The sequence below is a fragment of the Ipomoea nil genome, unplaced genomic scaffold (genome assembly GCF_001879475.1).
Source record: "Ipomoea nil cultivar Tokyo-kokei standard unplaced genomic scaffold, Asagao_1.1 scaffold2159, whole genome shotgun sequence".
Lineage (NCBI taxonomy): Eukaryota > Viridiplantae > Streptophyta > Magnoliopsida > Solanales > Convolvulaceae > Ipomoea > Ipomoea nil.
The window spans coordinates 4083138-4110409 of NW_017618587.1; the positions used below are offsets into that span (position 1 = coordinate 4083138).

Below are 27272 nucleotides of genomic sequence, written 5' to 3' on the forward strand. Positions count from 1 at the left end.
AATAATTCCCCCTAGCATGGGTATGGAGGTACTAGTCTAGTAGCTTGCTAGTTGCCATGCAGTCCGATCTCCCTATACATGCCCATGTTGTGCTACTGACACCACACTTGAAAAAAGTACCTTAAATCATGTGTTGGTTTGATGATTATACATGACATTTAATTTAATTGTTACTCATGATTGATTTGATAGAGTGTTACGTATTTTACAATGACTTAACTGGTTTGTTTTTTCTTTTTTATGTATACTATATGTATGATATAAATGGTGAAATCACTATATATTCAATAATTTAGTCCACATAAGCAAATCAATTGAGATCAGAAGCCAATCAGTAATAAAAGAAGCAGCAGCCAGCCCACAAGGCTTATCAAAACAAATGCCAGAAACAGAAAGAAAGAAAATATCTGTGAGGGAATTGTAAAAGTTGTAAGCAACTGCATTATATTATATTAATGAAGTAATCATTGAGTCTAATAAGATTAGTCACACAATGTTGAATCCTGTACAAGTTGCATAACGTAAGAACTAAGATCTGTACAGAATATGGATATGTCAATTACAGGGCTGCCATGAAAGCAAGGCTTTTGACAAGATTCCAAAATGCAGAACTTGATCATGTCAGAGAATAATAAGCTTCTTATCAACTAGATTGCACCTTCTGCTCGGTTGGAACCTGACTTTTCTTGAGAGAATGTCACAGATCGAACCCCAGTGATACTAGAAAACCCACCTGCATCTACTGAGACAATCAGAGAAAATAATGGAGACAGCACACAGATGATTACTCTTTTGTTGTTTGTGAGCTTGAACAGAGATTGAAATGGAAGCTCAAGCTGATGGTATAAGATGTAAAGGGGAAGAGTCGAAGACTCGTGGAATACAATCTGATAGCAAGCCCTGCATCTTGTTGATTGTGCTACAAAAACTTGAGACTTCATATAAGGAAACAAATTCATTCCAAAATCTAAAACTAGCTATGAAACCAATATTATCATGGCCCAGAACAGTGCAATGTTGCAAACAGTATCAGCAGGTCTGAAAATGAATCACTTTCTACCAATAGTTAACAATCATGCATTCTCTTTCACAGGCTGACTTGCAGAGATTGCTTGCTTATCAAAAGACACTAAAAACTAAAACCTTTCATCTAAAAACATCATAAAACCTCAACACACAGCTCTCAGGGTACATCCAACTGGAAAATGTCTTATAAATATGATGTCCCTGTCAGTAATGCACCCTCTCTCAGCATCTACATTCAAGTATTCAACTAAAGCACTCTGTGACCATACAGATAAGGCCCAGGTGTCATGAAAGGACCAATAGAAACACGGAAGGCACCAAAGTAGGACACAAATCAGGAAAGTTCTCTCTTTCTGATATGATTAAGCCTTTACTGGATAACTTTTATTCTTATGGGATTTATTCTATATGCTCATTAATTTTATTTTATTTTTTTTTAAAGGAAACCCGGAAACATGCAACAAGATCAAATCTTTTTTTCATTCTCCAAATACTGTAATCCAACTCCAACTCAGATTCAACTGGAGCAGCAGTTAGACTTGGGATTGGGGGCATATATGCAGAAAATCATTCAACAAAGAAAGCTTCTTATTAGACTCTGTATCTTTTATGTTTCCACTAATTTTAATTAACTAATGTCTAATCCATGAGAAAAAAGAAGCTGTTCACCTGTATGTGTTTCACCAACTTTATGGCTCTGCTATCACATTCGCCGAGTAAGGAAGAGAACATATCTTATATTTATGAATACAAAAGAAAAATCCCGACACAATATTAGCAAAAATGCTTGATAACTATAAACAACGCTAAGCTGAATCCCGTTTTCTTACATTTATGTGAATTAAAATGAGCAAACAAACAAGTCCCTGTTTTAAAATTACTTACAGTATAACAATTCCAGCTGTAATCTCCAGTGAAGCAAATTGACTATACATAAATGCAAGATCTAGAGAAGCGACTAAACGCGGAGCTTACCAGCCATTTAGATCCAGAGAAAACCATGCTCATTTCTACAAATAAATACTGTAAATAAATAAATAAACAAACAGAACGGTTATAAATTCAGCAAATCCAAACCTAAGAGATAAGACGAGTCCAATACGTAGTTGACTCGCGCGTACAGGATTCGAGAGACAACAAACAATTCACCGCGGGCTCCGATTCAGTTGATGCAAGGCGGGAGCTAAATTCGCCGGAGACGACGACGCAACCGTGCTCGCTCAGCCGCCGGCGCGGCGATAGTTCCCGACCTGCACCAAGCGAATTAGAGACCGCCGCAAACACACGACAACGTATTCGCCTTCACAGATCTGGAAGTCTAGAGAGAGAAAGGGGAGAGAGAGAGAGAAGGCTATGTATAGGGGCTAGGTAGGGAGAGGAGAGAGGGTAGGAGGAGTGGGTAACAGAGGAGGGTATTTATAGGGAGGACAGGCTAATGCGATTGCGACGCGTGGACGGCTGGACCGACGGGGCAGCGACGTTACCAGATGACGAAGATGAAGATGGGCGTTGAAAGTTGAAAAACTTGAGATTGAGGCGATTTTTAGGCTGTGGATTACAATATGCCCTTGGATTTCGGGAATATTTACAGAGATTGCCATTCAACACTGGAAAGCTACAGCCATTTCACGTGTACACGTGCACCTCACCTGTGGCAGTAACGTCTTCTCCCACTTTATATTACTTAACACTTGATTAATTATTATTATTATTATTATTATTATTATTATATAATTACTAGTATTTGCGCACGTACGTTGCACGAAATGAATTTGTTATAATATTTTAAAAATACTTAAATTTATATACAATTGTATAAATTATAACATCAAATATTATATAATATAATTAAAAAATTGAGTTGAACTTATTATTATTATTATTATTATTATTATTATTATTATATAATTAAAGTCACAAATAAAATTAAGATTTAATACATGTAACATTATTCACATTAGTGATAAGGGTCAAATAGGCCCTCCAACTATATACCAAAGTGTAATTAGCCCCTTAACTAAAAAAACCTTCAATTAAACCCTTAAACTTGTTAAAATTATGCAATTAATATATTTGACTTATAATAGTATGTTGCCTTCAAGTCACTTGCCACGTAAGTTCCACGTAAGATGTCATGTCAATTAATATTCTAAGGTTATATATTTTAAAGTAAATTAATTATATTATAAAAAAATTAATTTAAAAAAAAAAGGTCATGGCAGGCTGGCAGCCAGCCGCCATGGACTATGAGAAGCCAGCAAGCTTCTCCGTCCAGATTTGGATGGAGAAGCTTGCTGGCTTCTCAAACGGAAAAGTCATGGCTTCTCTTCTCCGTACATGGAGAAGCCAGTGAGCTTCTCCATCCAGATTTGGACGGAGAAGCTTGTTGGCTTCTCCATGATCGGAAAAGAGAAGCCAGCGAGCTTCTCTGTTTAAATGAACGGACGGACGTAATAGTCCATTGAACAGACGAATCCGGAGCCGACAATTACAAACGGATGAATCTGTTTGAACGGAGAAGTCGGACGGAAGAACGGAGCAGTCGAACGGAACGGACGAATTTATCCGCCGCCGGCAACTAAGAACAGACGAATCCGGCGACATCGACGAATCCCGTGACTTTTAAGTTTTTTTTTTTTTAATTACTTTTATTTTATGTTTTTTAATTAAAAAAATGCTAAATGAAATGCCATGTAAATGCCAAGCAAGCAAAGTTAACTTGTTATTTTTTGGTAACTTGTTAAAAATGGTAATTGCATATTTTAAACAAGTTTAAGGGTTTAATTGAAGGTTTGTATAGTTGAAGGGGTTAATTGCACTTTGGTATATAGTTGAATGGTGTATTTGACCCTTATCCCTTTACATTATAATAATGTGTATATATTATCATTCTAACTTGATAGAAAAATTTTAAAAACGGTTAAAAAGTATATAAAGTTTCAATTCACTAAATTCTTAAAAATAAAATTATGTATTTTAGTCATAATGTCAATAACTCCATCATATTTGAAGTCGAGGCCGGATTTCACTCCCACCAAGAATAGTTGGGTAGTTGGCCTTTTCCTTACACTGTAATAATTATAGAGAGTCCATTTGGGATTCAGTCGGCATCTACAGGTTTTCAAATCATTTTCTCATACTCCAATTAAAAGTTAATACCATCTAGAGTCTTCCGAGTATTATAATTTTGTCACGTTTAATTTTAAATTTTCAAATTACCATTCATGGTCCTTCAACTTTTAAATTGTTACCATCCATGGTCTAAGTGAACAACCACCCATGGTCTTTAAACTATCAAATTTTAACCACTTATGGTCCTTCCAAGTAGGCCGCGGCTAGTTAAATTTTAAAAGTTGAAGGACCATGGGTGGTAATTTGAAAATTTATGACTAAAAATGACAAAATCACTATACTCGGAGGATTCTAGATGGTATTAACTCCTCCATTTAATTATACAGAAAACACAACTTTAAAATTTTGAAAGTTTGGTGAAAGCTTAGAATGGCCAAACACAAACCAAAGTGCGACTGTACTTTGTGATGCTAACACTACAGTCCAAATCAGTAAGACAAGTGCCCAATAAATAAATAAATATATATATATATATATATATATATATATATATATATATAAATTTTAAAAATAAACAAAAAATTGACCACATATTTCCTCAATTAGGATACACTAAAACGATCCCGCACGGCAAAGCTAATCATGTTCATACCGAACAGCTGCATTATCAGGATTTAAACTTGAAATCTCTCATTAAGACAAAAAAGACTAGTGTCATTTCATCCACATCTTAGGGCCGGGACTAGTCAACATATAAGGTGCCACCCTGGAAACACAGTGATGAGTCAGTTTTGCAAGAAGAAAGAAGAAGCTCGTTGGCCTATATATTACTATATACTATACACATGCCAGCTCAGATCAGATCAGACTTGTATATAATTGTACTACAATCAATCTTGTTTTTACATCCGAAATTCTTATTTCTGTGGTAGAATAATTTGTGCACTCTGATACATGGTGAATATAATATAAAAGCCGACAGGGAATGGAAACAAATGTATTTTTACTGTTGTGGGAGCCGAGGAAAGGGTAAGTGGAATGATAGATCATCGTCTTGTAACGCATATACATATATATATGTTTGCATATATTCTAATCTCCAACTAGAAGAAGTTTGTCGGAAAGCTGGCGAACGTCATTTTGAACTTTGTATTGTTTTTTGTTTATTAAATGGTGGTAACAAATGGACTGCTACTTTACTAAATGTTAATTGCTACGTTTGATTTGGCCCTTGGTTTCTAGTGTATATATGTCATTTTTAGTCATCCAAACTTTCACTATTTTATTTATCTTATAGGCTCCAAATTCATCATTCTTCCTAAAACATTACTCCATTTGTTGGATACTTGGATTGCGTTTAATCATTCAACTAACTCTATCTATAGTATATTCAAACATAAAATATCATAGAAATAGCCCTGGTCAAGTTATATGGTTTGGTATGAACTTTAGTAGAAGGCTGAAATCAATTCTCATTTTTGACGGGAAGAAGTAATTCTCATTTGAACTGTTCCTATATATAGACACATTTTTTTAAAATTTATTTTCTTCTTTTTTCCTACTTTTAAAAAAATGTTGCTCTTTTTTTTTTTTTTTTTTTTTTGTTCCCTATATATAAAAGAATAAAAATTTTCAAAATTTGAATTTAGAGTCAAAATTTTTGTAACAACCCATTATCACTAGTGGAGCCCATTAAGCTCGTGCTTCAATACATTGAATTGATATATACAAATTTACAAAGTCAATATGAGTATAACATGTAGTGCTTACAAATAATGAACAACATTCATGTTCATTTTAATTAGTTTGTTTTCTTATTTATTCATCAAGTGAATAAAGCAAAAATGAATTTTAAAAGAATACAAAATGCATCGATAATGAACCCAGTTCATCTAATATTATATATATATATATATATATATATATATATATATATATATATATATGTGTGTGTGTGTGTGTGTGTGTGTGTGTGTGTGTGTGTGTGTAATATGTTGAAAGGACTATACATTAAATCATAAGATATAATTTAAATATATATATATTTTTATATCGACCATTGCCATTCCTTTTATGTAGGTACGTTATTGTTTTGAACAATTAAATTCCATGTAAAAAACAAAACAAAACAAAAAAAAAAACAAACAAACAAACAAACAAACAAACAAAAAAAACAAAACAAAAAATGGACATGAGATTTTCTTAAAATAAAAAAAGCCCCAAAATAAATGCAATTCTAACGCTAAAATTATTTTATAAAATTTGATTCACAAAAACAAACATTAAAAATTGAAACAAAAACATTCTCAAAAAAAAAAAAATGAAACAAAAACGTTACTTGAAGAAATGAGATACGTAGGCCACGTCCTATTCCATGCATTAAATGTAATGCCATTCTTCATCAGCCAGCTGCCAGCCGACTGGATTGGCCGATTATGACAACGACATAATACCAATCTCGTTTAGCAACCATTAAAAAAAAAAAAAATTATAGTATAAAACAAAAACAAAAACAAAAACAAAAGCCATTACGCTCCCGCAATATGAACTGGATGCGCCCTCCCTCCTCCATTTGAGATTCATTTTTCTGATAAAATTCAACTCCTTGCAAAAAGATTTTTATTTTTCTATAACATCATCCTTGTTTTTTCAAAAACTCGACCAAAAATTATTAGTGGGAGTGCTCTTATCTCAACATACAACATCAATATCGTGACTATCATCATTACTTAGAAACTAGTCTAAATTCAACATGAATTGTGCCTACAAAATTTCACTCCTACTAAGAAAAAGTCTAGTCCTGAGCAAACCTCCAACTTTACAATTGTATTAGTAATCCATTTACTAAAATTGTCCAAAGCTAATGGGATTTATTGGTTGGTTTTGCTTTTATGAGGAAAAAAAAAAAACAAAAATAAAAACAAAAAGGGATGGGTAACCCCACCCAAGTTGATCTGATTGACTTGGTAATCACAATATTTAAAATTTCTTTCATGATATATAACTATCTATTAACATTGTTGGTTTGAATGAGTCAGTTATAGGCAATTATATACTTCCTTGTAATCTAAGATCACAAGGCAAACTTAACACAACACTATATATTATAATAAGTTTCATGATTTTTTTTTATATTAGTCGAGCTCTTATTCATAAGTTTTATTTATTACGAATTAATTCATATCTATATTTTAAAGTAGTTGTGGGGAAAAAAATGAGAAAAGAGTATAAATTAAAGTACGAATTACTTCCTTAATTGGTGGATACACGTAGCAAATAAAAAAAAGGGAAAAATCAGTTCCATCTTTATCAATAGCTTGCATCCAAATCTATCAAGTTGATTAATTAATTTATACCAACTTAAAAGTACCTTTCTTTGTTGCTTAGAGCACTAAGCTTTTGTGTATATGTTAAATAATCTGACTAGTTCGATCAACACGATACTATAAAGTGAACATTACCTCATCTAAAGCAAACTATAATTTATTCTAAATGAATCACAAAAACAAAAATATTATTTAAAAAAATAGCAATAACACACCACCACCACCCCCCCCCCCTATTGCTCCTTATTATACAAGTTTATCCTACTTGAAAATTATTCAATATACCAAAGCGTGATGGGTGTGCGGGTTTCGACCAATATGGTGTAGAGGTAGCTACTAACTTTGTACATAGTTTTGGACAATCTTTCATGGACTTCTCTTGTGTTAGAATGAACATTGTTTTAGAGCAATGAAATTTGAAACAGACTCCCTTGTTATCATTCAGAAATTAAAATACGAGAAGGTACTAATGAGAAAACTCCTTACTTTAATATTCTCGCTGCCATATATGCTACGTTGTGTATGGATAGAATTTGAGTCGTTATACATATATTTTGAGAGAAATTAATAAGTGTGTTGATTATATAACATCGGTTACATAATTCTTCCCCTCATAAGCTGCATGCATGTTTTTATGATTTCTCGAAGGGATTGGTTCACTACTTCTTAGTAACATAGTAAGAGTTGTTTAATTTAGGTTTTTATATATTGCGTGTGTCTATATATAAAGAGAGAGAGTCTAGTTGACTAATGTTAATAGAGTTCATTGTTAAGGCAAGGTGAGAGCAGGAAGAATACTCATCTTTGTTTGTTCCCATCCTTACTTGCAACCCTATCCCACTCTCCTTCCCTAACTACCCGTCCTTATCAAGGAATATAAAAAAATTTGCCATCCCGCCTCCGCGGTGCATGTTTAGAAATTTTTGGAATCTCGACCTACCCATAGTCAATCTCATAATCAAACTAGTAATTTATTACAAATTTTAATATTTAAATAAAAATATTCAAATATTAAATTCTTAATTCAAACTACCAAATTCAAATTTAGTCTAATATTAAGTCTTCAATTCTTGACATTATCAAAATTATATGTGTGCACGAACATTGATGAGGACTAGGACAAGATGGTGCAAGGAGGGGTATGTATTCATGTCTCCCGTCTCCAGTTCGTGACGATTAATGGATATACTTCCCCATCCCCATTCACGTTCTCCAATTTGATACATGCATGCATATCTAATATCCATGTCTATGTTGAAATGAGGATTGAGGATCCTTGTAGGACTAGAAGAAATTAACATCTCTAAACTAACTTACTTGTAATCCAATTTTTTCTTTCTGGTGTATAGCATATAGTATCTCCATACTTTCATATTCGGCGCATGTCGTACCCACGAACTAATAATATGTCTATTTTGCAGTTGTATTACCCATCCATTAAAAACTATTTTAGATTATATATTGTGTTTAATTTAATTTTTTTTTTATCAAATATAACCCACACCTAATTTAATAAGACAAAATTTGAAAATTGTCCAAAATTTTCCTCAATCTATTTTGAGTTTTTACAATTTAAGAATGATTTAATCCGCCAAATTGTCTCTGTAACAACAACATCAATGCAACAACAAAACATAATACTAAAAAGCATTAATATTTGATATGAATAATGAATCGTTGGATCTCCCTCCCCCTAATCCAACCTAACTTCCCCTTTCAAGATTTGTTGCCATGATTGTCGACACTGCGTGGCATTGATGATGACACCACACACCCTCCAATTCTACCCCTTCCAACTTAAATACTCCTTCACTCAAATATTTATTAAAAAAAATCCAAAAAGTTAAAAATCTCTTCCATAAATATATAATATCACATTTGGAAATAGTAAAGTTTTCTTCATATATCCTTATTTGATTGGAATAAGAAAAGTAAATAAGTCTTGTTTCTATATTAATATGAGCATATCACATTAGTGATATATATCAAGTGAGTTGTACCTTACTTGTCTGGTTCCAGTGGCGGATCCAGAAAAATGGTTGAGTGAGGGCGAAATTCAAATAATAAAAAAATATTTATAAGTTTATAACAAAATGTTAAATATCAAGACCTTCTGCGAAACATTAAAACAAAATGGATAACTTAAAAAAAAAAAAAAACAAAAAAACAAAAAAAAACAAAAAAACACTTAAGAAGTTAGCTATAGATATTGTTAGATATGAGCGAACAATAAAACACATCAAAATTTTATAAAAATACTTATAACAAAATATGAAACATAATTAATTTGATAAAATAATTCTAATAGAAAACACATTATAAATTACACATCTCATTATAGCCATAAAAACTACGTTCAAATAGCTATAAAAAGTGTGTTAAAGCCATAAGGATTACAAAAGATTCAAAATAGCTTACATAGGATTCAAATCTGCGTCAATCCTTAAGCAAACACACATAGTTTACCATCTAGGTTAACTCATTTTTTGTTAACTTTTGCTGTTTTCTTTTACTTATACTAAAACTGTGTACTATATATACAAATATATATATATATATATATATATATATATATATACACAAAGGTTATATATGGGGTGGGGGTGGGGTGAGTGGGGGCAGCTGCCCTCACTGTCCCTATGCTAGGTCCGCCCCTGTCTGGTTCAAACCCACATGAGTTAACATTAATGTTGGTTGTGATAGTCCAACCCACATTTTTAAAATACAAGCCAGGGTTTTTACCAAAAAAAAAAAAAAGGCTAGGGCAAGTTCACGTTAATTTGTTAAAATATTTAAATTCTCACATTAGGAGAGAGGGCAACAAATGTACTGACTGGCTCGCGAATATCAGTCAAGTTTTGGATTGGGGGACTCACATCTTGGACAACGCCCCGAATGCTTTGGAAGACCTCCTGGTTGTGCTTGGTAGCCCCGCCCACATTAGATGGAAGCAATTTTTATATTGTGAATCATAGTCCACCATGTGAATATACGGTAGACACTGTATAATATAATTAACTGCAAAAAGATTGAATACTATTACTGTCAAGATCCAAACCTCGAATAATACCTAGTACCTACTGAACCAGTTAGCTAAGAAGTTACTCAACACAACCTTGTATATAGAAACCTTTGTGCCGACTCAAACATAGAAACACAAGGATGCAATAGTTATGCTGTGCAACCGAATGTACCATGCGCATGGTGCATACAGTTCAAAACGACGTCGTTTTGATTAAAAACGCGCGTCCCACTTTAAAAAAAAAAAATCAGGTTCGACTCTCAGCAATAGCATTATTGTGGATATATAGTTATGAAATTGTGGATATATAGTTATGAAATTGTGGTTATATAGTTATGAATTTATGGATATTTAGTTCATTCATTGTGGATATTTAGTTCAATCATATATTGTGGATATTTAGTTCATTCATTCATTCATTGTGGATTTTTACTTCATTCATTCATTCATTGTGGATTTTTACTTCATTCATTCATTCATTGTGGATTTTTACTTCATTCATTCACTGTGGATATATAGTTATGAAATTGTGGATATATAGTTATGAAATTGTGGTTATATAGTTATGAATTTCTGGATATATAAAAATGCTATTGCCGGGAATCGAACCTGATTTCTTCTTTAAGTGGGACGCACGTTTTTTTAACCAAAACGGCGCCGTTTTGCAACCGTATGCACCTTGCAAGGTGCATTCGGTTGCACAGCATAATTTGCGCACAAGGATGTGTTTGGGCCTAGCATGTGGACTAGACTCGTGCTAGTTCATGTGAACCTAACCCACATAGCTCCCTATACCACATCAACCCAAGTAAAAAGAAAGAATAAATGTAGTATGACTCTTACAACCACAGATCAAACTAGAACTAGAACACATCATATTGAGAATTCCTATGCCCCCTGTCCACATTTAGACAATTAAACACAAAACATGTGTTAATCCGATGAGGATTGAGACAGATTATTGTTCTGTCCAGCCAACCGACCAAACATAAGCATGTGAGGCTAAGGAAATTAAAACAGTAGGCAGCAGTAGTCAAACGTTACAAAACATTATTGCCTTATTAGAGTACGTATGAAAAGCACATGGTTGTTGATGTTGTTGGTGGCTCCACTTCAGCTGCATTGTCTGGTAATTCGCCTTAGCTTCTTGATTGCTTGGTTCTGGTTCAGATCAAGACACTGGTTGGGGAATTTCGGCCAGCGAGGCTTTTATTTTCTCGTCTGAATATGCCAAATCAACCATACCGCCTTGCAGATACTTCTCGTAGGATGACAGATCAAAATGGCCGTGCCCACACATCGCCATCAGGATGACTTTCGATTCCCCAGTCTCTCTGCAGTTGAGTGCTTCCCTTATGGCAGCCGCTATGGCATGAGTTGGTTCTGGTGCTGGTATCAGCCCCTCAGACCGAGCAAATTTTATGGCACCTATAACACCATTCAATATATCAAACATTAAGGTTTATCACTACGTCAAAAGCTATAGTTAATAACGAGCACAACTTTATTTCCTTATAATGTCACATTTTCGAGAGTCAGGGTGCTAGGCTTGGCCCTTCAGCCTCCGCCCAACAATCCCCTAGCCACCTAGTGCTGGACTTGGCCTTTCACGGGCCTCTGCACAACAAGTTTATTGAAACACTGGAAATGCATATGTTCTTAAGGAAAACGTTACCTTGGAAGCATTCAGTCTGAGGAATTGAAATTGCTTCCATGAAACCCAATTCATATACGTGTGAAATCAATGGAGCCATGCCATGGTATCGCAGTCCTCCTGAAATACGAGTCGGGTTTATACAACAAGCTAAGGGTATTATAGAGATAAAAAGTAGAAAAGAAGGCTTCAAATAACTATTTCACAACGCCAACAAAGCCTCACCGGCATGAATAGGATCAGGAACGAAGTTGTGTCCCAGCGTATGCATCTTCATCAGAGGAGTCATCCCTGCCGTATCCCCATAATCATATGCATATACACCTTTAGTCAAGGAAGGGCAGGCCGAAGGCTCGACTGCCCTAAAAACAGGATTGAGTTTTCCCTTAAGCTTCTCCCGAAGAAATGGAAAGGCGAGTCCAGCAAAATTAGATCCACCTCCTGTACATCCAATGATCACATCGGGAGTCTCCCCCAAAGCCTCCATTTGCTTTATACACTCCTCGCCAATAACTGTCTGGTGTAACAGAACATGATTCAGAACGCTCCCCAAGCAATACTTAGTATCAGCATTTGCAGCTGCAACCTCCACTGCCTCCGAAATAGCTATTCCCAAACTCCCGGGACTCGATGGATCCCCTTTGAGGATAGTCCTACCAGCCTCAGTCAGAGTAGAAGGCGAAGGGTGCACTTTGGCACCCCACGTTTGCATCATCAATCGCCTATATGGCTTTTGATCAAACGAAGCACGCACTTGCCATACCTGTGCATAAATGCACGTATTACACAAAAAAATGTTAACAATGTTTGGTAAAATATTTATCTTCTCAGTCAATTTTGGCTTATTTGACCACTATTAGCTGTTTGTCTTAGTTAAAAAATCAATATAAGTGTATGGTCAATCAGCTTTTTGTAACTCCAAAATGCTAAAAAGCTACTCAAAGCAACTTTTTCAATTAGCTTTTCGAGAAAAGAAATTATACCAAACAGCTAATTTATCAAACACTTTTCTACAATCAGCTAATGTTATTAACTAGTCATACCCTCTAACAGCTATCAGTTAACAGCCATTTACCAAACAGGGCCAATATCATTCTTCTGAAGTTTTTAGGCAATTACAAGATTTTGTTTGCGAGTTTGCAATTCAGAGAGGCTAAGAAAACCATTTGACCGAATGAAAAATAAAGCCGTTAAAGCAACAATAGAGCAATGGCTTACTTCACAGTTGAGACCAAATAAGCTGCACGCAAATGACAGTGCGCTCCCCCATTGCCCAGCACCAGTCTCGGTGACAATATTCTTGACACCTTGTTGTGCATTGTACCAGACCTGAGGAACAGCGCTGTTTGGTTTATGGGACCCAGCCGGGCTCGTGCCTTCATACTTGTAATATATTCTTGCAGGTGTATCAAGCAGTTTCTCCAGCCGCTTCGCTCTACATTTAACTACGTATCATCAACCATTCCCAAACACAGTACAAATATACAAAATCCCACGATAGGCAAAGAAACAAAAGAAACCTGATCAGGGGGGTCGGGCGCCAAAGCCTATAAACGTCTAAGACCTCCTCGGGTATCTGAATAAAGGGATCATTGCTAGTCTCTTGTTTGATCAACTCATCAGCAAAAAGAGGAGACAAATCCTCGGGTTTCGCGGGTTCGAAGGTCTTGGGATGGAGAGGAGGAGGGGGTTTAACCGGGAGATCAGCAATCAAATTGTACCACTGATTAGGGATTTCAATTGCCTGTGCTCTACAGCTAAATGCAAACTTCAAATGTTTGGGTTTTGCCTTTACTTCAAAATGCTTACCCCATTTACCATTACCTGAAGATGAGAATAATCATAAACTCAACTTTTTTTAATCTGAAATTTTTTCTGGCAAACTAGACCTAATCACAGATTCACAGCAGTTGAAATAGTTAACCTAAAATCAATGCAAGAAATGTTGTTTGGGCAGAGGAAAAGATTCAATCTTTGAATCTAAACCAGGAAAATTAAGATTAATTGGCACTAAAAACAGTAAAGCACCCAACTGCAATTCAAGATTCTTATATATACACACTCCACAAAGGTTACCAAAAACACAATACCATTCATTCATACAAGAAAGTAATACTAGAAAAGGAATTCCTAAAACCCAAAAAAAAAAAAAAAAAAAAAAAAAAAAAAAAAAAAAAAAAAAAAAACCTTTGAAATGGTGAAGTTTTGGACGAACATCAGCAGGCAGGAGAAGAGAATATTGAGCCATCTTTCCTGAAACAGCTTGAGAGAGAATTTGGTCTGCCACCGTTTCAGTATACAAAATCCAGTGGGAAAACCTTTCTTCACTGAAACCAACTATACATTTGTAATCTAACAACGTTAATAAATTTTAGTTCTTAGTCGTCCCGCCCCAGTCAACTTTGGATTGGCAGATGCTGATGGTCAAATAACATGTCAGTAGAAAATAAAAGTATAGAAGGGAAGTACATCTAGAAATCTAGAATTATTCCTAAGATAAAAATCATTTCTTTGATCACAACAAATTGAGAATTTAATGGGAATAGTCAAATAGAGAAACTGCCAACACATTTGTAAAGTCCGATGATATTTTTAAATTAATTTTTTTGTTTTTATTTGGTCAAATGTAGTTTACAAAATTGTCGTTTTCAACATTAAATACGACAAAAAGTGACACCTACCCACCATGTGTCAACATTTTCAAATAATAATGGAGCAAATTGATGTGCCAACATTTTCTGAAAATAATAATGGAGCAAATTGATCCGACGACTTGTATTTACAAAGTTACATGTTCTATGCCCGCATATGAAGCTCGGTTGTGGTAAAGTTTGAAAAGAATAATTAAAGATCGAGTCCATTAACAACAGTTAGAACATATAATATCGGTAAGATTTTCTCTGGTCACTCAAAAATAATAATAACAGGGTAGTAAAATAAATAATAAAAAGAAAAATTCCATAGAGAAACAAGTTTGCATTGGCACATTATCATATCAAACTCACAAAACTTTTGGGGAAGTGAAAAAGTTATGATTATATTACATTTTGAGAGGGGGAATTAAAGATGGATCATGCAAACAGTCCGAAGAGGAAGCTCATTGTTGTGCCGGAGAAGTTGTGTGCCAGGGGAGACAACATACGGGCAACCTTTGGCAATGTCGGATATGTTAAGGTGCCGAGAATGAACCAGTTGAAGCTGAGGAGAGCAACTGCCTCACTTGCAGGGTGGTTGTTAATGGAGGAGAAGAACTGGACCACGCTCCTCAACGAAATGGCGACCACCGTGAAAAGGGCGGCCACGAGGGGCACGCAAGGCTCGGCTGCACTCCACACCGTGGTTCCAACCACCACTGATAACACTGCACTGAAAACACTCCTAGAAAGCGCGGTTTCTCTTCTTTGGGATTGGAGGTAGTAAGTTGTGTCCAAATCTGCTGGCTTTAGAGGTTGTTTGGTGTCTTTAGCTGCTATGGTTGGTTTGTTCTCGTCTTCCCAAGCATTAGCTCGGGAGATTTCTTGGTATGTTTTGGCGGTTTTAGCTCTGTTTGGCCTCCGGGACAAGGTTGCTGCGGATTCTTTGGTGTAATTCGTGGTTTGGTTGTGGAGGTTGCTGGTGTCAACCTGTTCGGGGCTCCATCGAGCTTTGCCTCGAGCCTCCTTTAGCTGTTGGTTTTCCTCCTTTAGACCCTGAAGCTATTAAAACAAACATTTTTTTTAGTACTACCGACTCTGTTACAATGTAGTATCTGTTCATAACTACTTTCTCAACCTACTGAAGCACAAAGAGTCAATACCGCCCCATTGAGGCTTGAACCTATGACAGAGCCACTTCGTGTGGCTAGACCACAAGGTCATTGGCACGGGGCAGCATATATAGTTCAATGGAGAAATTAAAAACATTTCAAAAGACAACATATACAGAAACCAACCTCGTCCTCCAGTTGTTCAATTTTGATGATAGCCTCATTGTGTTCATCTTCGAGTTCCCTCAACATCAGCCCCATCAACTTGTGTTCTTTGATAGCCACGCGTAGTTGTTTCTCCACTCCCTTCTTGTCCCAGACCAAATTCTCCAACTCTCTCTGCATTTCTTCGAGATGCATTTTAAGCTGCACATATACACATTACATTACTCTTACATTAGCATCTGGCAATTCAACATCATGACACCAGAATATATACCAGACAAATCTTGGTCGAAACTCGAAAGCAAATAATTAACAAATAAAAATTCTCACCAGCTTTTCGTTTTGTAGAGCATTCAACACTCGCATAGGCAGAAACGGAATTGCTATTATCCAAGTTGTTAGCTTCCAAAGTATGCTAACATTGAGGCAGATAGCATTTCTCAGAAGCTCCATCCAGGTCAGAAGGGCGATGCATAAGCTTCTCACACCGAATGAGACTGATTGCTTGATCACTGAAAAAGGCTTCACCAGTACTACGAAGATAATAGTGCTCATCAGTTCGACTAACCATTCCATCTACTAGTTATCATCCACCAACTGTCACACCTTCACATCTTCATACAAGTCAAAAACAAACATCTTAATTCAACCTCGACAGCCATTTTCAACCAAAAATGTAACTCGTGCCCATAAAGCTCCATCATCTTTAATAATGGGTTTAACTTTAACCCCCACCCCAGCTGCTGCAATTTACATTTAGAAAAGAACTTCAGACAAAGACGACTGACTTAGGAAATGTGAACCGGGAGGGCCAAGAGATAGTATAGATTCCTCGCTATATCTCCCTTCTATATAAGTGATAAGTTGCTCAAACGCAACATCAACGGGTATTGGAGGTAGTCATTATTGGAGTGGGATATGGATAGAGATAAACAATATAATCTACCTTTGTATCATAGTAAAGGGCTAGCCAGCCAGTCTAGCTAAGTTATAAAACAATCTCACCCTACTATTAATCGCTACCCATTCTACTACTTTCATAAGCTGTGTTGAAAATCTAATTGGTTTCAAGCCCGGGAGAGACAAATTGTAGCGTAAACACCACATCTTTGAGTTATTTGTGCTTCAATTAACCACTACAAATGGCAGATGTTTCCTTAATACCTTATACTAACATATAATGGTGGAAACCTATATAGGTGTCAAATAGGGTGGTTTAATTTGTAGATACATTGAAAGTTCCATGATTTGGATCAAACAGATCTGAGATAAAGTATGCTTGTTTCAATCCAAAACGAAGATTTATGTCTTCTATGACTCGATATAATTATATAAATCACACACACACACATATTCATGGCGTCCATTAAAGACAGTGTGAAAGCATCTTTAATTTCTTCTGTCATTGCCCCGACAAAAATTGCAGAGACCTGCTAAGATAAACCTATTGCCTCGTGTAAACTCTTATATGTTTTGAATGAGGTTGTGTATCCTAGGACTGGCAACATCCCCACAATGTAACACTAAATCTATATCTATGCAACTATCCAGAACCATAAGATTCCAAGTTCGACCTCCAAATTCAAAACCTTAATCTGAATATCCACAAATTATTACTCCTACTCGTGAAAGAGGAAAGATCCTGGAGATCAATTTGAAAAACCTAATTCTTAATCAATCACCAAATTAAGGTAAACAGATACCAATCCAATGCAAAACAGACATGTAAAACTTCATTTTCCGGGAACAGAAGTGTACACAGACGTATATATAAAAGCAAATACATACAGACAGAGAGAGATAGAGAGATTTTACATTAGTGAGCTGAAGCGGGAGGGAGGGATGGCGGAGGCGAAAGCGAGTGATGAAGATGCGAGGGAGTGATGGTGAAGAAGAAGACGACGGAGATGAAGGTGACGACATGTCAGAGAACTGGAGATGGCATGGCACGAGAGCGACACGTTAACAGTTGGGGAGCCACGTGGGAGCGACACGTTATCGGCAACTTTGATTGCCCTGGTGGTCGAAGATGAGGATTATCCACAACTTTTTTGACTGCTGACGTCACACTCTCAAGTCTTAACCTCCCCACACCGCCGTACACGCAACTTCAATTTCTTGTCCTTAAATAAAACAATACTCGCCTCGGAATCGGAAGGGTTCACAAGGTTATATTAGTGTCATTTACATGTTTTTTATCAATATATAGGGCTTGTTTGGTTAGTCGCGGATCCCGCCAAATCTTGACGGATTCGTCATTTTCAACGTTTTGACTTTGATCAAAATGCTAAAAACAGTATTTAGCAAATGGCAGTTTAGAGCAGCAGATTTGCTCCAAACCGCCAAATACCAACACGCTACAAGTAGCAGCATTTATCTTTCCCCAAAACACCCCTATATTATTATAAATAAAAAAAAAATTGTAACTGTATTTAGAGCTATTAAGGCTCCTTAATTACAGGAGCCATTTTGGCTCTTTAATCTCAAAAAGAGAAGTGATGCTCTCTTATATAGAGGAGCTCATTTGAGCTCCTCTTCCTGAGTTACCGATGTGGGATCAAAAAATGATCCCACGTCTGTAACTCTACTTTGTGTTTTTTTTTCTTACATTTTTATTTTATATATAAATATATAAATTTCTTTTTGTATAATAATAATAATAATAATAATAATAATTATTATTATTATTATTATTATTATTATTATTATGTATAACTTTTAGGTCATTTTACATGTTAACTGCTAATTTAAAACGCTAATTTTACCAAACACTTTTTTACAAACCGCTGACACAATTCGTTAGTCAAACACGCTAACACAATCCGCTATTTGCTAGCCGCTAACACAATCCGCTACCGCTAACCGTTAACCGCTGATTGCCAAACAAAGTCATATTGTCAGCTTTTTATTTTTTAGTACTATTGATTCTGTAACAATGCAGTATCTGTTTATAACTATTTTCTCAATTTATTAGAACACAAAAAGTCAATATCGCCTCTAACCTCTCATATAAGAGAGCAATTTGGTATACTAAACTACAATGTCATTTACAACAATATTATCAACTTAAATACGTTTTTTATTAAATCACTCAAGTTATATAAACTATATACTTCTGCAAATAAGAAATTCAACTTAAATCTTGTTACAAGAAACAAGTTGTAAATAAAACTTTTCATCTATTCAAATTATTCACTGATCACTCAAGCAACGTTGTCCGTCCATAAAACCGGTTAACGAGAGGATCCATGATGAGGTTAAGATCACGATTGAAAAGAATATGAATATGGATATATAATTTAAAAATTACCAAAACTAGAAAAGGATTGTCGAGTATATATATAGTATGTGACATTTTTGGTCAATGTCCAATATGGGCTACTCCGTATTAAGTTAGTCTTCCCATAACATTGGAATTAACTTGTCTGGTAAATTAAAGGCCACATTTAAAACTACGGTCCAACCAAATTTGCATTAATTATATGCTAACGTGTGATTGGTAACAATTCTATACTTAGTCCATTCTTCAGCTACTGGTCTATGTAACCATATGACAATTATTATTTTTTTATTCGCATGTAACATCTTAAATTCTAGGAAAATTGCTTGATTAGGACTAAATTGTATGTAAATATTACGTAAATAAGATGGTATAAACATCTTCTTACTTAATAAAAATATTCTAGACGGGAAGTGCACTTTGCCTAGCCCATATGCTGACGCGTGATTGATTGCAATTCTGTAGGCAAATTATATCGTGCATCAGGACGCACAATGGATTCAAAACGATGTCGTTTTGTGTCTTTTTTTTTTTTTTTTTTTTAGAAATTTCGTAAAAAAATTTCGTTTCCGTTTCTACTTTTAATTTAGTATATAATTGTATAATAGAATATATGTAATTTTTTTTAAATGATAATACGCATAATCTAACATAATACATAATGCACATAAACTCTTAATATAATACATATAAACTCTTAACATAATATACATAAACTCTTATTATAATACACAAAAACTCTTAATTAACTCTTAACAAAAATATCTCATGTTTCGAATGTACATAATTGTATAATATAGTGTACATAATTGTATAATAGAATTAATTTCACTTTTGGTCCCATGACTTTTGAGTTCTTATCACTTTTGGTGCACAACTTTAAATTTTTTCAATTTTGGTGCCTAACTTTGTTATTTTTATCAGTTTAGGTCCTTCTAGCCAAATTGACGGTAAAATATTTCCAGATTTTATATTTTAGGGGCAAAATCGTCATCCCATGGAAAGATCTTCAATATTTAAACAAAAGAAAAATCATATTAAGAGGAAAAGAAGAGTTTGCCAATGGTCGAAACTATAAATTCCATAGATCTGTCTGGTTTCTGCCCATCTTCCCCATTATTCTCATCATCAAACACCTATAGATATGATTTTACGGTGATTTTGTTTAGATATTGAAGATGTTTCCTTGGGATGACGATTTTATCCCTAACAATATAAAATCCAACAACATTTCACTGTCAATTTGGCCGAAAGGACCAAAATTGATAAAAATAACAAAGTTAGGCACCAAAATTAAAAAAATTTAAAGTTGTGCACCAAAAGTGATAGAACATCAAAAGTCGTGGGACCAAAAGTGAAATTAATTCTTGTATAATATAATACACATAAACTCTTAACATAATACGCATGTCAACTCCCTACACAACTTAACAAAACGACGTCATTTTGGGTAGAACGGGATGCACAATGCATTGTGTGCCTTGGTGCACCATATAACAATTGAATTCTGTACTAGTTTATCCTCCATATGGCATAAACATCTTCAACGTTTATTGCTCTACTAGTTTTTTACGCGCACTACGCGATTGGGATAATGCCCAATGTTTTTCTTTAGTAAGTACTTTAAAGTATATCAAGGCAATATTATATTGAATAATTGAATGTTGAATTTGTGTTTTAAATAGGTAATTTTAAGTTTACAAATGCAAGATAATATAGTCAAGATTGATTATAATTGTCAATAAAATAATTGTATATGTATTTTGAAACCAAATACGGGACATAAGGGAGAGCAAATAAAAATTAGGGCATAAAATATTAAATATCTACTAATATTGAAGAGATAACCGCTGATTGCCAAACAAGGACATTGCGAAATAGTTTTCCATTTCAATTTGTTGTGTGATTTGAATACTCTTTTTGTAAATAAATCTCCTAAGTAGTTAATATGATTGACTTAATTATATATTTTTTTTATTTTTTTTAATTTTTTTTAAAAATTATTATTATTATTATTATTATCATTATTATTGTTATTAAATATATGTATACCCTTGATATAATTTTTTTCAAATATCTGTTTTACAACCGTTGATATAATTCGCTACTCAAATTCGCTAACTGTTGATTGTCAAACAAGGACATTGCGAGGCAGTTCTCACTTCAATTTGTTGTGTGATTTGAATACTCTCTTTGTCAACAAATTTCCCAAATAGTTAATATAATTGACTTTATTAATTATATTTTTTAAATTTTGTCATGGTATTAATAAAATACTTTGGTAAATAAATATATAGCATTAACAAATTTCCCAAATAGTTAATATAATTGACTTTATTAATTATATTTTTTAAATTTTGTCATGGTATTAATAAAATACTTTGGTAAATAAATATATAGCATTATTTTGTATTATAACCTGATATTTAATTAAAAAAATAGTGCACAAAAAAAATAATAGACAATGTAGTGAATATAATCAATTGATGAATTTGAATGTAAAGAATTTTTACATTGGAGAAATATAAAGACAATATAACTAATAAAAGTATTTCTCTTAATTAATTTATTGATAAGGAATAATTTTTTTTTTAATAAAGACATTGTAGGTACAATTTAGCGAATATAATCAATTGTTAAATTTGAATGTAAAGAATTTTTATATTGGAGAAAAATAAAGACAATAGAATTAATGAAATTATTTCTCTTATTTAATTTATTGATAATGAATAATTTTTTTTGAATAAAGACATTATAGACACATAATTCAAAATTAAAGAAATGCATATGTATTATTTTTTGTTGTAGCTACTAAATTATTATTTTTAATTTAGTAAGAGTAAAATAGAGTACTAATTATGAAAATTTTGATTGGGATGAGATTCGAACCTAAGACCTTTGTTATTGAAATCAATGAGTAAGTTAACGGTGAGCTAATAGAAACTAACGGAGAAAATAATATTTAACGGAAAAGTTAACGGATAATCATATAATTAAGGATAAATTAGTAAATCTTAAGAAAAAATTAAAATCTGATCAAATCTGAGCCATTCATTTGATTTAAAAATTTGACTGCCATTTTTTCTACCCATTATAGGCCTAAAACTCTTGGGCTCTTATTAGTATAGTAGATATTTTTTAAATTTTTTCATGGTATTAATAAAATACTTGGTAAATAAATATATAGCATTATTTTGTATTATTATAACTTTGATATTTAATTAGAAAAATAGTGCACAAAAAAGATAATAGACAATGTAGTGAATATAATCAATTGATAAATTTGAATGTAAAAATTTTTACATTTGAGAAAAATAAAGACAATATAACTAATGAAAATATTTCTCTTAATTAATTTATTGATAATTAATAATTTTTTTCACTGAATTAAGACATTGTAAGGATAATGTAGCGAATATAATCAATTAATAAATTTGAATATAAAGAATTTTTATATTTTAGAAAAATAAAGACAATATAACTAATACAATTATTTCTCTTATTTAATTTATTGATAATGAATAATTTTTTTTTGAATAAAAGCACTGTGGACACATAATTCTAAATTAAAGAAATGCATATCTATAATTTTTTGTTGTAGCTACTAAATTATTATTTATATAATTTAATAAGAGTAAAATAGAGTACTAATTATGCCAACTTTGATTGGGATGAGGTTCGAACCTAAGACCTTTTTTTTTTTTTTTTTTTTTTTTATTGAAATCAATGAGTAAGTTAACGGTGAACTAATGGCAATTCTTAAAATTTTAACGGAATTAGTAACGGTGTGTGGGTGTTTTAGGAAATTTTAGTGTAAAATTTAAATCTTATCAATCTTTTAATCAATCTGAGCCATTCATTTGATTAAAATCTGTGACCGCCATTTTTTCTACCCATTATAGGCCTAACTCTCTTGGGCTCTTATTAGTATATATATAAGTTTTAGTGTAAAATTTAAATCTTATCAATCTTTTAATCAATCTGAGCCATTCATTTGATTAAAATCTGTGACCGCCATTTTTTCTACCCATTATAGGCCTAACTCTCTTGGGCTCTTATTAGTATAGTAGATAGTAGATGTAACAATATGAAATTATTTTTTTATTGGCACGCAACATCTAAAATTTAAAAAAAAAAATAAAAAATTGCTTAATTAAGACAAATTCATATAACTTATCTATAGACACAAATTTTTGTGTAGATTAAATGATAAGTTGTATTACAAATTACATTGCTTCATTTTACCAGGACTATGTGGTCCAATGGTACCCGGGTTGGACTTCCATTTGGAAGATTATGAGTTCAAGCCTCAGTGGAGGCGTTATTGGTTCTTTGTGTTTCAGTAGGTTGAGAAAGTATATGAACAGATACTACAATGTAATAGAGCCAGTAACTTTCAAAAAAAAAAAAAAAAACATTGCTTCATTTTTGTTTTCTCTGCAAATAACATCTGGTAGTAGCACATGTGAATTGTGTAAGTGTGGTGTTATCATGATATATGAACAGGTATTTTAGTAATTACTCCGTAATTGATATAAGGAAAGAATTTTGAAGTTAAAGTGGTGTACGTGTTCTTCCTTCATGTCTAAGGTCAGAATTAACCAACTTTTTCCTTCTCTTTGCTTCTATTATATTATATTCCTTGTATATCTTTTCACATAATCTTCCCAAAACCCAAACCAACATGCATGGATGGCACAGTGCTTCAAAAATCACCATTCTACACTCGAGTATAATCGAGTTAAACCAAATACAAATACTTAATACTCAAAACTCAAAACTCAAAACTTGACTTGATTTAAAAAATTGAAGTTGGTCTTATTGAGTTCTAATTTTTTAAATCGACTCAATTCAAGCTTGAGCTCATATCAAGCTCCTCTGAATATGCTCAATAAATATTTTTAATTTTTTTTACACAAAGAACTATATTGACAAGCATTTTACAATCAAATATTATAACAGAAATCAATATCATATCTCTATTATAAACATGTTATTATAAATAAATATAGATGTATTACATTTAAAAAAAAAATAAATGAACACACCAATTCTTTGAGCCAAGTATTCAGATATAGAGTACTTGAATTCGACTCGACCTATTACTACTTAAACTATTGAACATTCAATAGTTCAAGTAACATAATCAAATTCGAATATTCATTTTACACTAAGAATTTGATATACATGAGAAGCAACAGAACTGCAGCAATATAATGCTGGTTACAAAAACATCACCATATATATTGTACACTCCAAGTTCCAATTCAACAAAAAATAAGAAGAAAAAAAAAACCAAGAAAATGGTGGAATTAATATTTATTAATTTCTCCGGTCCATCCATGAGAAATGGAGATCGATCAAAAAATGAAGAACTGTAATCTACCTAGACTTAGTGTTGCACTTTGGGTAAATGGTGGTTCCATCAACAGGAAGTTTAAGTCTGCAATCAAGGTGCAACCAAAACCTGACAGAACCGATGACCCACACGCGCCACCGCGTCCGCGTGTTCCCTTTCAGCTCGAACGTCACGTTGCTGTTCTTCAACCCGGCCTCCACCCTCTCCCCTTCCTCCGGCGTCAGCGGTATCGGCGACGACTCCACCTGGTAATACAGCTCCGTGGAGCTGTTCTTGGGGACCTCGAAAGGGTCGGCGTTGAGGTACGCCACTTTGACGCCGTGGAAGCTGAGCGCGTAGCTGGTCTTGTAGAAGTACGCGCGGGCCCTCGCGTTGTCGTTCTCGGCCTTGATCACGATGGAGATCTTCACGGTGAGGAGGCTGACCATGTCGTAGTAGAGGGTGTCGATGCGGGCGTTGGCCACGCTCATTTGCGGCACTTTTGGACGCGCCACCATGTAGCCGATGAAGACTACGATTCCGGTGATGATGACGACGACGGTCAGGACGGCGCAGATTATGGCCAGACACCACACCAAGGGGTTGGTGCGCCGCCGGGGACCCAGCGTGGGCTTTTTCATCGCCGGCCGGAGAATCTATCGCTGGAATTGGGTGGGTGGGTGGGTGTTTAGTATGATTTGGTAGTATGGTTTACTACAGTTTATGATGGAATGAAAGAGAAGAGTTGAATTAGATGAGAATTGTTGAGTATGTAATATATATAAACATAAATTAAATGTGTAATCTATCTATTAGTTTAGATTTTTAATTGAGATGGAACACATATTTCAATTTGATATGAGAGTTATGTCAAAGGTCATGAGTTAACTATCAACTTAGATTTTTAGTTGAAATGAACAGATCATTCAATTAGAATGAGGTACTTAGCTCCATTCGGTGGGAAAGGTTAGACGGTATCTTCTTTTCCCATGCACAAAGCCACCATATATTACTCATATTCTATTAATTACTTACACACATATAAAGAAGGTTAGAGAGAGAGGGAGAGAGGAATTGAAGGGAGAATATTCACCTGTATTAATTTGTATAATTGAATATATTATATTGTTGACTCATGCATGCACGCAATGGATCAATGGAACCCAAATTAAATTAAATAATTAAATAACTCAAAAGTGACATTTTTGTGAGTTGTGACTCTCTAAAATAAGAGGCTCGAACATTGGCTAAGATACTGGGCCAGGTATTAGATTATTAAGCCAATTAAACAGTTATACAATCTATCCATCAATTATAATAATAATACAATCTAAGTTGAAAAAGTAATTATGAACTAATATTACATTATACAGAGTAACAAAGTCAATAGTACTAAAAAAAAATAAAAATAATACATAGTAATAAATTACACACTTGTAAGTAAGGTATGGAGTGGCAATCGTGTTTTTTCTTTTCCAAAACTATAAGTAGAATATATTGGAGTATGGGTTGTCCATCTGGGTAAATTACACTGTGGACTATATATAATAAGTTAGTCAACTGATACATATTCAATTTTAGTATATTATATATTTAATTTTAATATATTATAAATTTGTTTTTAGATAGTAAACTAATTAAAATGAATATATATTAAAATATATTGAATCTATTAAAAATAAACATGGATGTCAGCAATTTATAGTATAATAACAATCATTCCATATGGCTTTGGTGTATTGTTGGGCCTATAGGCTATAGCTAATCCAAAATTGTCGGCAAATTATGTTGTGCATCTGTATGCACCATGCATGTTGCATACGAATGCAAAAACGACGTCGTTTTAATAAAACGCGCGTCTTCCCTTAAAAAAAAAAAAATCAAGTTCGATTCCCAGTAACAACATATGAACTAAAATTTCATAATCGATGATTTATAATTCCATAATCGATGAACTATAATTCCATAATCGATGAACTATAATTCCATAATCTAATCTATGAATTAAAAATTCCAGAATGAATGAACTAAAATTCCATAATCTATAAACTAAAATTTCAGAATCGATGAACTACAATTCCATAATCGATGAACTATAATTCCATAATCAATGAACTATAATTCCATAATCTATTAACTAAAATTCCAGAATGAATGAACAATATAATGTTGTTGCTGGGAATCGAACTTGAATTTTTTTTAAAGGGGAGACGCGCGTTTTTTAATAAAACAACGTCGTTTTGGCATCCGTATGCACCATGCATGGTGCATACGGATGCACATCATAACGATTGAAAATTGTCGTAGACAAGTGGATCCAGGCAAATTATTGTATGGACCATGGTCCACACAATGTTATGTGGACCATAATAAAATGTAAATTTTTAATATACTAAATGTACATTATTTTTGTACTGAATGTACATTATAAAATATAATGTACACTCAGAACAAAAATAATGTACATCCCCTGAATATAATGTACATTATTTTTGTATTGAATGTACATTATTTTTGTACTAAATGTACATTATTTTACCGTAGACAAAATATGGTCCACACAACTTGTGTGGACCATGGTCCATACAATAATGATTGGTGGATCCACATTTGAGAAACTCATTTGGGCCTTTGATACAATGGG

General features: G+C 33.7%; 3 protein-coding genes and 1 long non-coding RNA gene across 5 annotated transcripts; all 4 read right to left on the bottom strand.

Moving 5' to 3' along the window:
• Window positions 1-423: 423 nt before the first annotated feature.
• Window positions 424-2408, bottom strand: LOC109149825. Its single transcript, XR_002049012.1, has 2 exons — window positions 1646-2408; window positions 424-1610 (listed from the first exon to the last, which is right to left on the bottom strand). It is a non-coding gene; the product is annotated as an uncharacterized LOC109149825 (long non-coding RNA).
• Window positions 2409-11266: 8858 nt separating this feature from the next.
• Window positions 11267-14500, bottom strand: LOC109149832 (tryptophan synthase beta chain 2). The gene is made up of 6 exons (XM_019297840.1): window positions 14288-14500; window positions 13621-13924; window positions 13319-13535; window positions 12326-12863; window positions 12122-12220; window positions 11267-11874 (listed from the first exon to the last, which is right to left on the bottom strand). The coding sequence occupies exons 1-6, from the start codon at window positions 14346-14348 to the stop codon at window positions 11618-11620; spliced, it is 1476 nt and encodes a 491-aa protein (XP_019153385.1). The 5' UTR covers window positions 14349-14500; the 3' UTR covers window positions 11267-11617.
• A 539-nt stretch (window positions 14501-15039) lies between these two features.
• Window positions 15040-18088, bottom strand: LOC109149135. 2 transcript variants are annotated; one of them, XM_019296786.1, is made up of 4 exons: window positions 17826-18088; window positions 16341-16753; window positions 16032-16211; window positions 15040-15795 (listed from the first exon to the last, which is right to left on the bottom strand). In XM_019296786.1, the coding sequence occupies exons 2-4, from the start codon at window positions 16584-16586 to the stop codon at window positions 15172-15174; spliced, it is 1050 nt and encodes a 349-aa protein (XP_019152331.1). In that variant the 5' UTR covers window positions 16587-16753; window positions 17826-18088; the 3' UTR covers window positions 15040-15171. The 2 variants fall into 2 exon arrangements, with proteins under 2 accessions (XP_019152331.1, XP_019152330.1); XM_019296785.1 differs by having other exon boundaries at window positions 16341-16624; window positions 17826-18087.
• A 6370-nt stretch (window positions 18089-24458) lies between these two features.
• LOC109149820 (NDR1/HIN1-like protein 12) lies at window positions 24459-25355 on the bottom strand. Its single transcript, XM_019297824.1, has one exon. It carries the CDS (start codon window positions 25267-25269, stop codon window positions 24673-24675), a length of 597 nt encoding a protein of 198 aa, XP_019153369.1. The 5' UTR covers window positions 25270-25355; the 3' UTR covers window positions 24459-24672.
• Between the last annotated feature and the right edge of the window lie 1917 nt (window positions 25356-27272).

What these genes read in the sequence shown, in the direction of transcription:
- LOC109149832 (XM_019297840.1), bottom strand. Translation starts at nt 14,348, where the DNA reads ATGGCTCAATATTCTCTTCTCCTGCCTGCTGATGTTCGTCCAAAACTT. An exon ending in TATTTGGTCTCAACTGTGAA is followed by an intron (nt 12,864 to 13,318) that starts GTAAGCCATTGC and finishes ATTTATGCACAG; the next exon opens with GTATGGCAAGTGCGTGCTTC. An exon ending in TCAGACTGAATGCTTCCAAG is followed by an intron (nt 11,875 to 12,121) that starts GTAACGTTTTCC and finishes ATGGTGTTATAG; the next exon opens with GTGCCATAAAATTTGCTCGG.
- LOC109149135 (XM_019296786.1), bottom strand. Translation starts at nt 16,586, where the DNA reads ATGGAATGGTTAGTCGAACTGATGAGCACTATTATCTTCGTAGTACTG. An exon ending in CTCTACAAAACGAAAAGCTG is followed by an intron (nt 16,212 to 16,340) that starts GTGAGAATTTTT and finishes GTATATGTGCAG; the next exon opens with CTTAAAATGCATCTCGAAGA. An exon ending in TTGAACAACTGGAGGACGAG is followed by an intron (nt 15,796 to 16,031) that starts GTTGGTTTCTGT and finishes TTGTTTTAATAG; the next exon opens with CTTCAGGGTCTAAAGGAGGA.
- LOC109149820 (XM_019297824.1), bottom strand. Translation starts at nt 25,269, where the DNA reads ATGAAAAAGCCCACGCTGGGTCCCCGGCGGCGCACCAACCCCTTGGTG.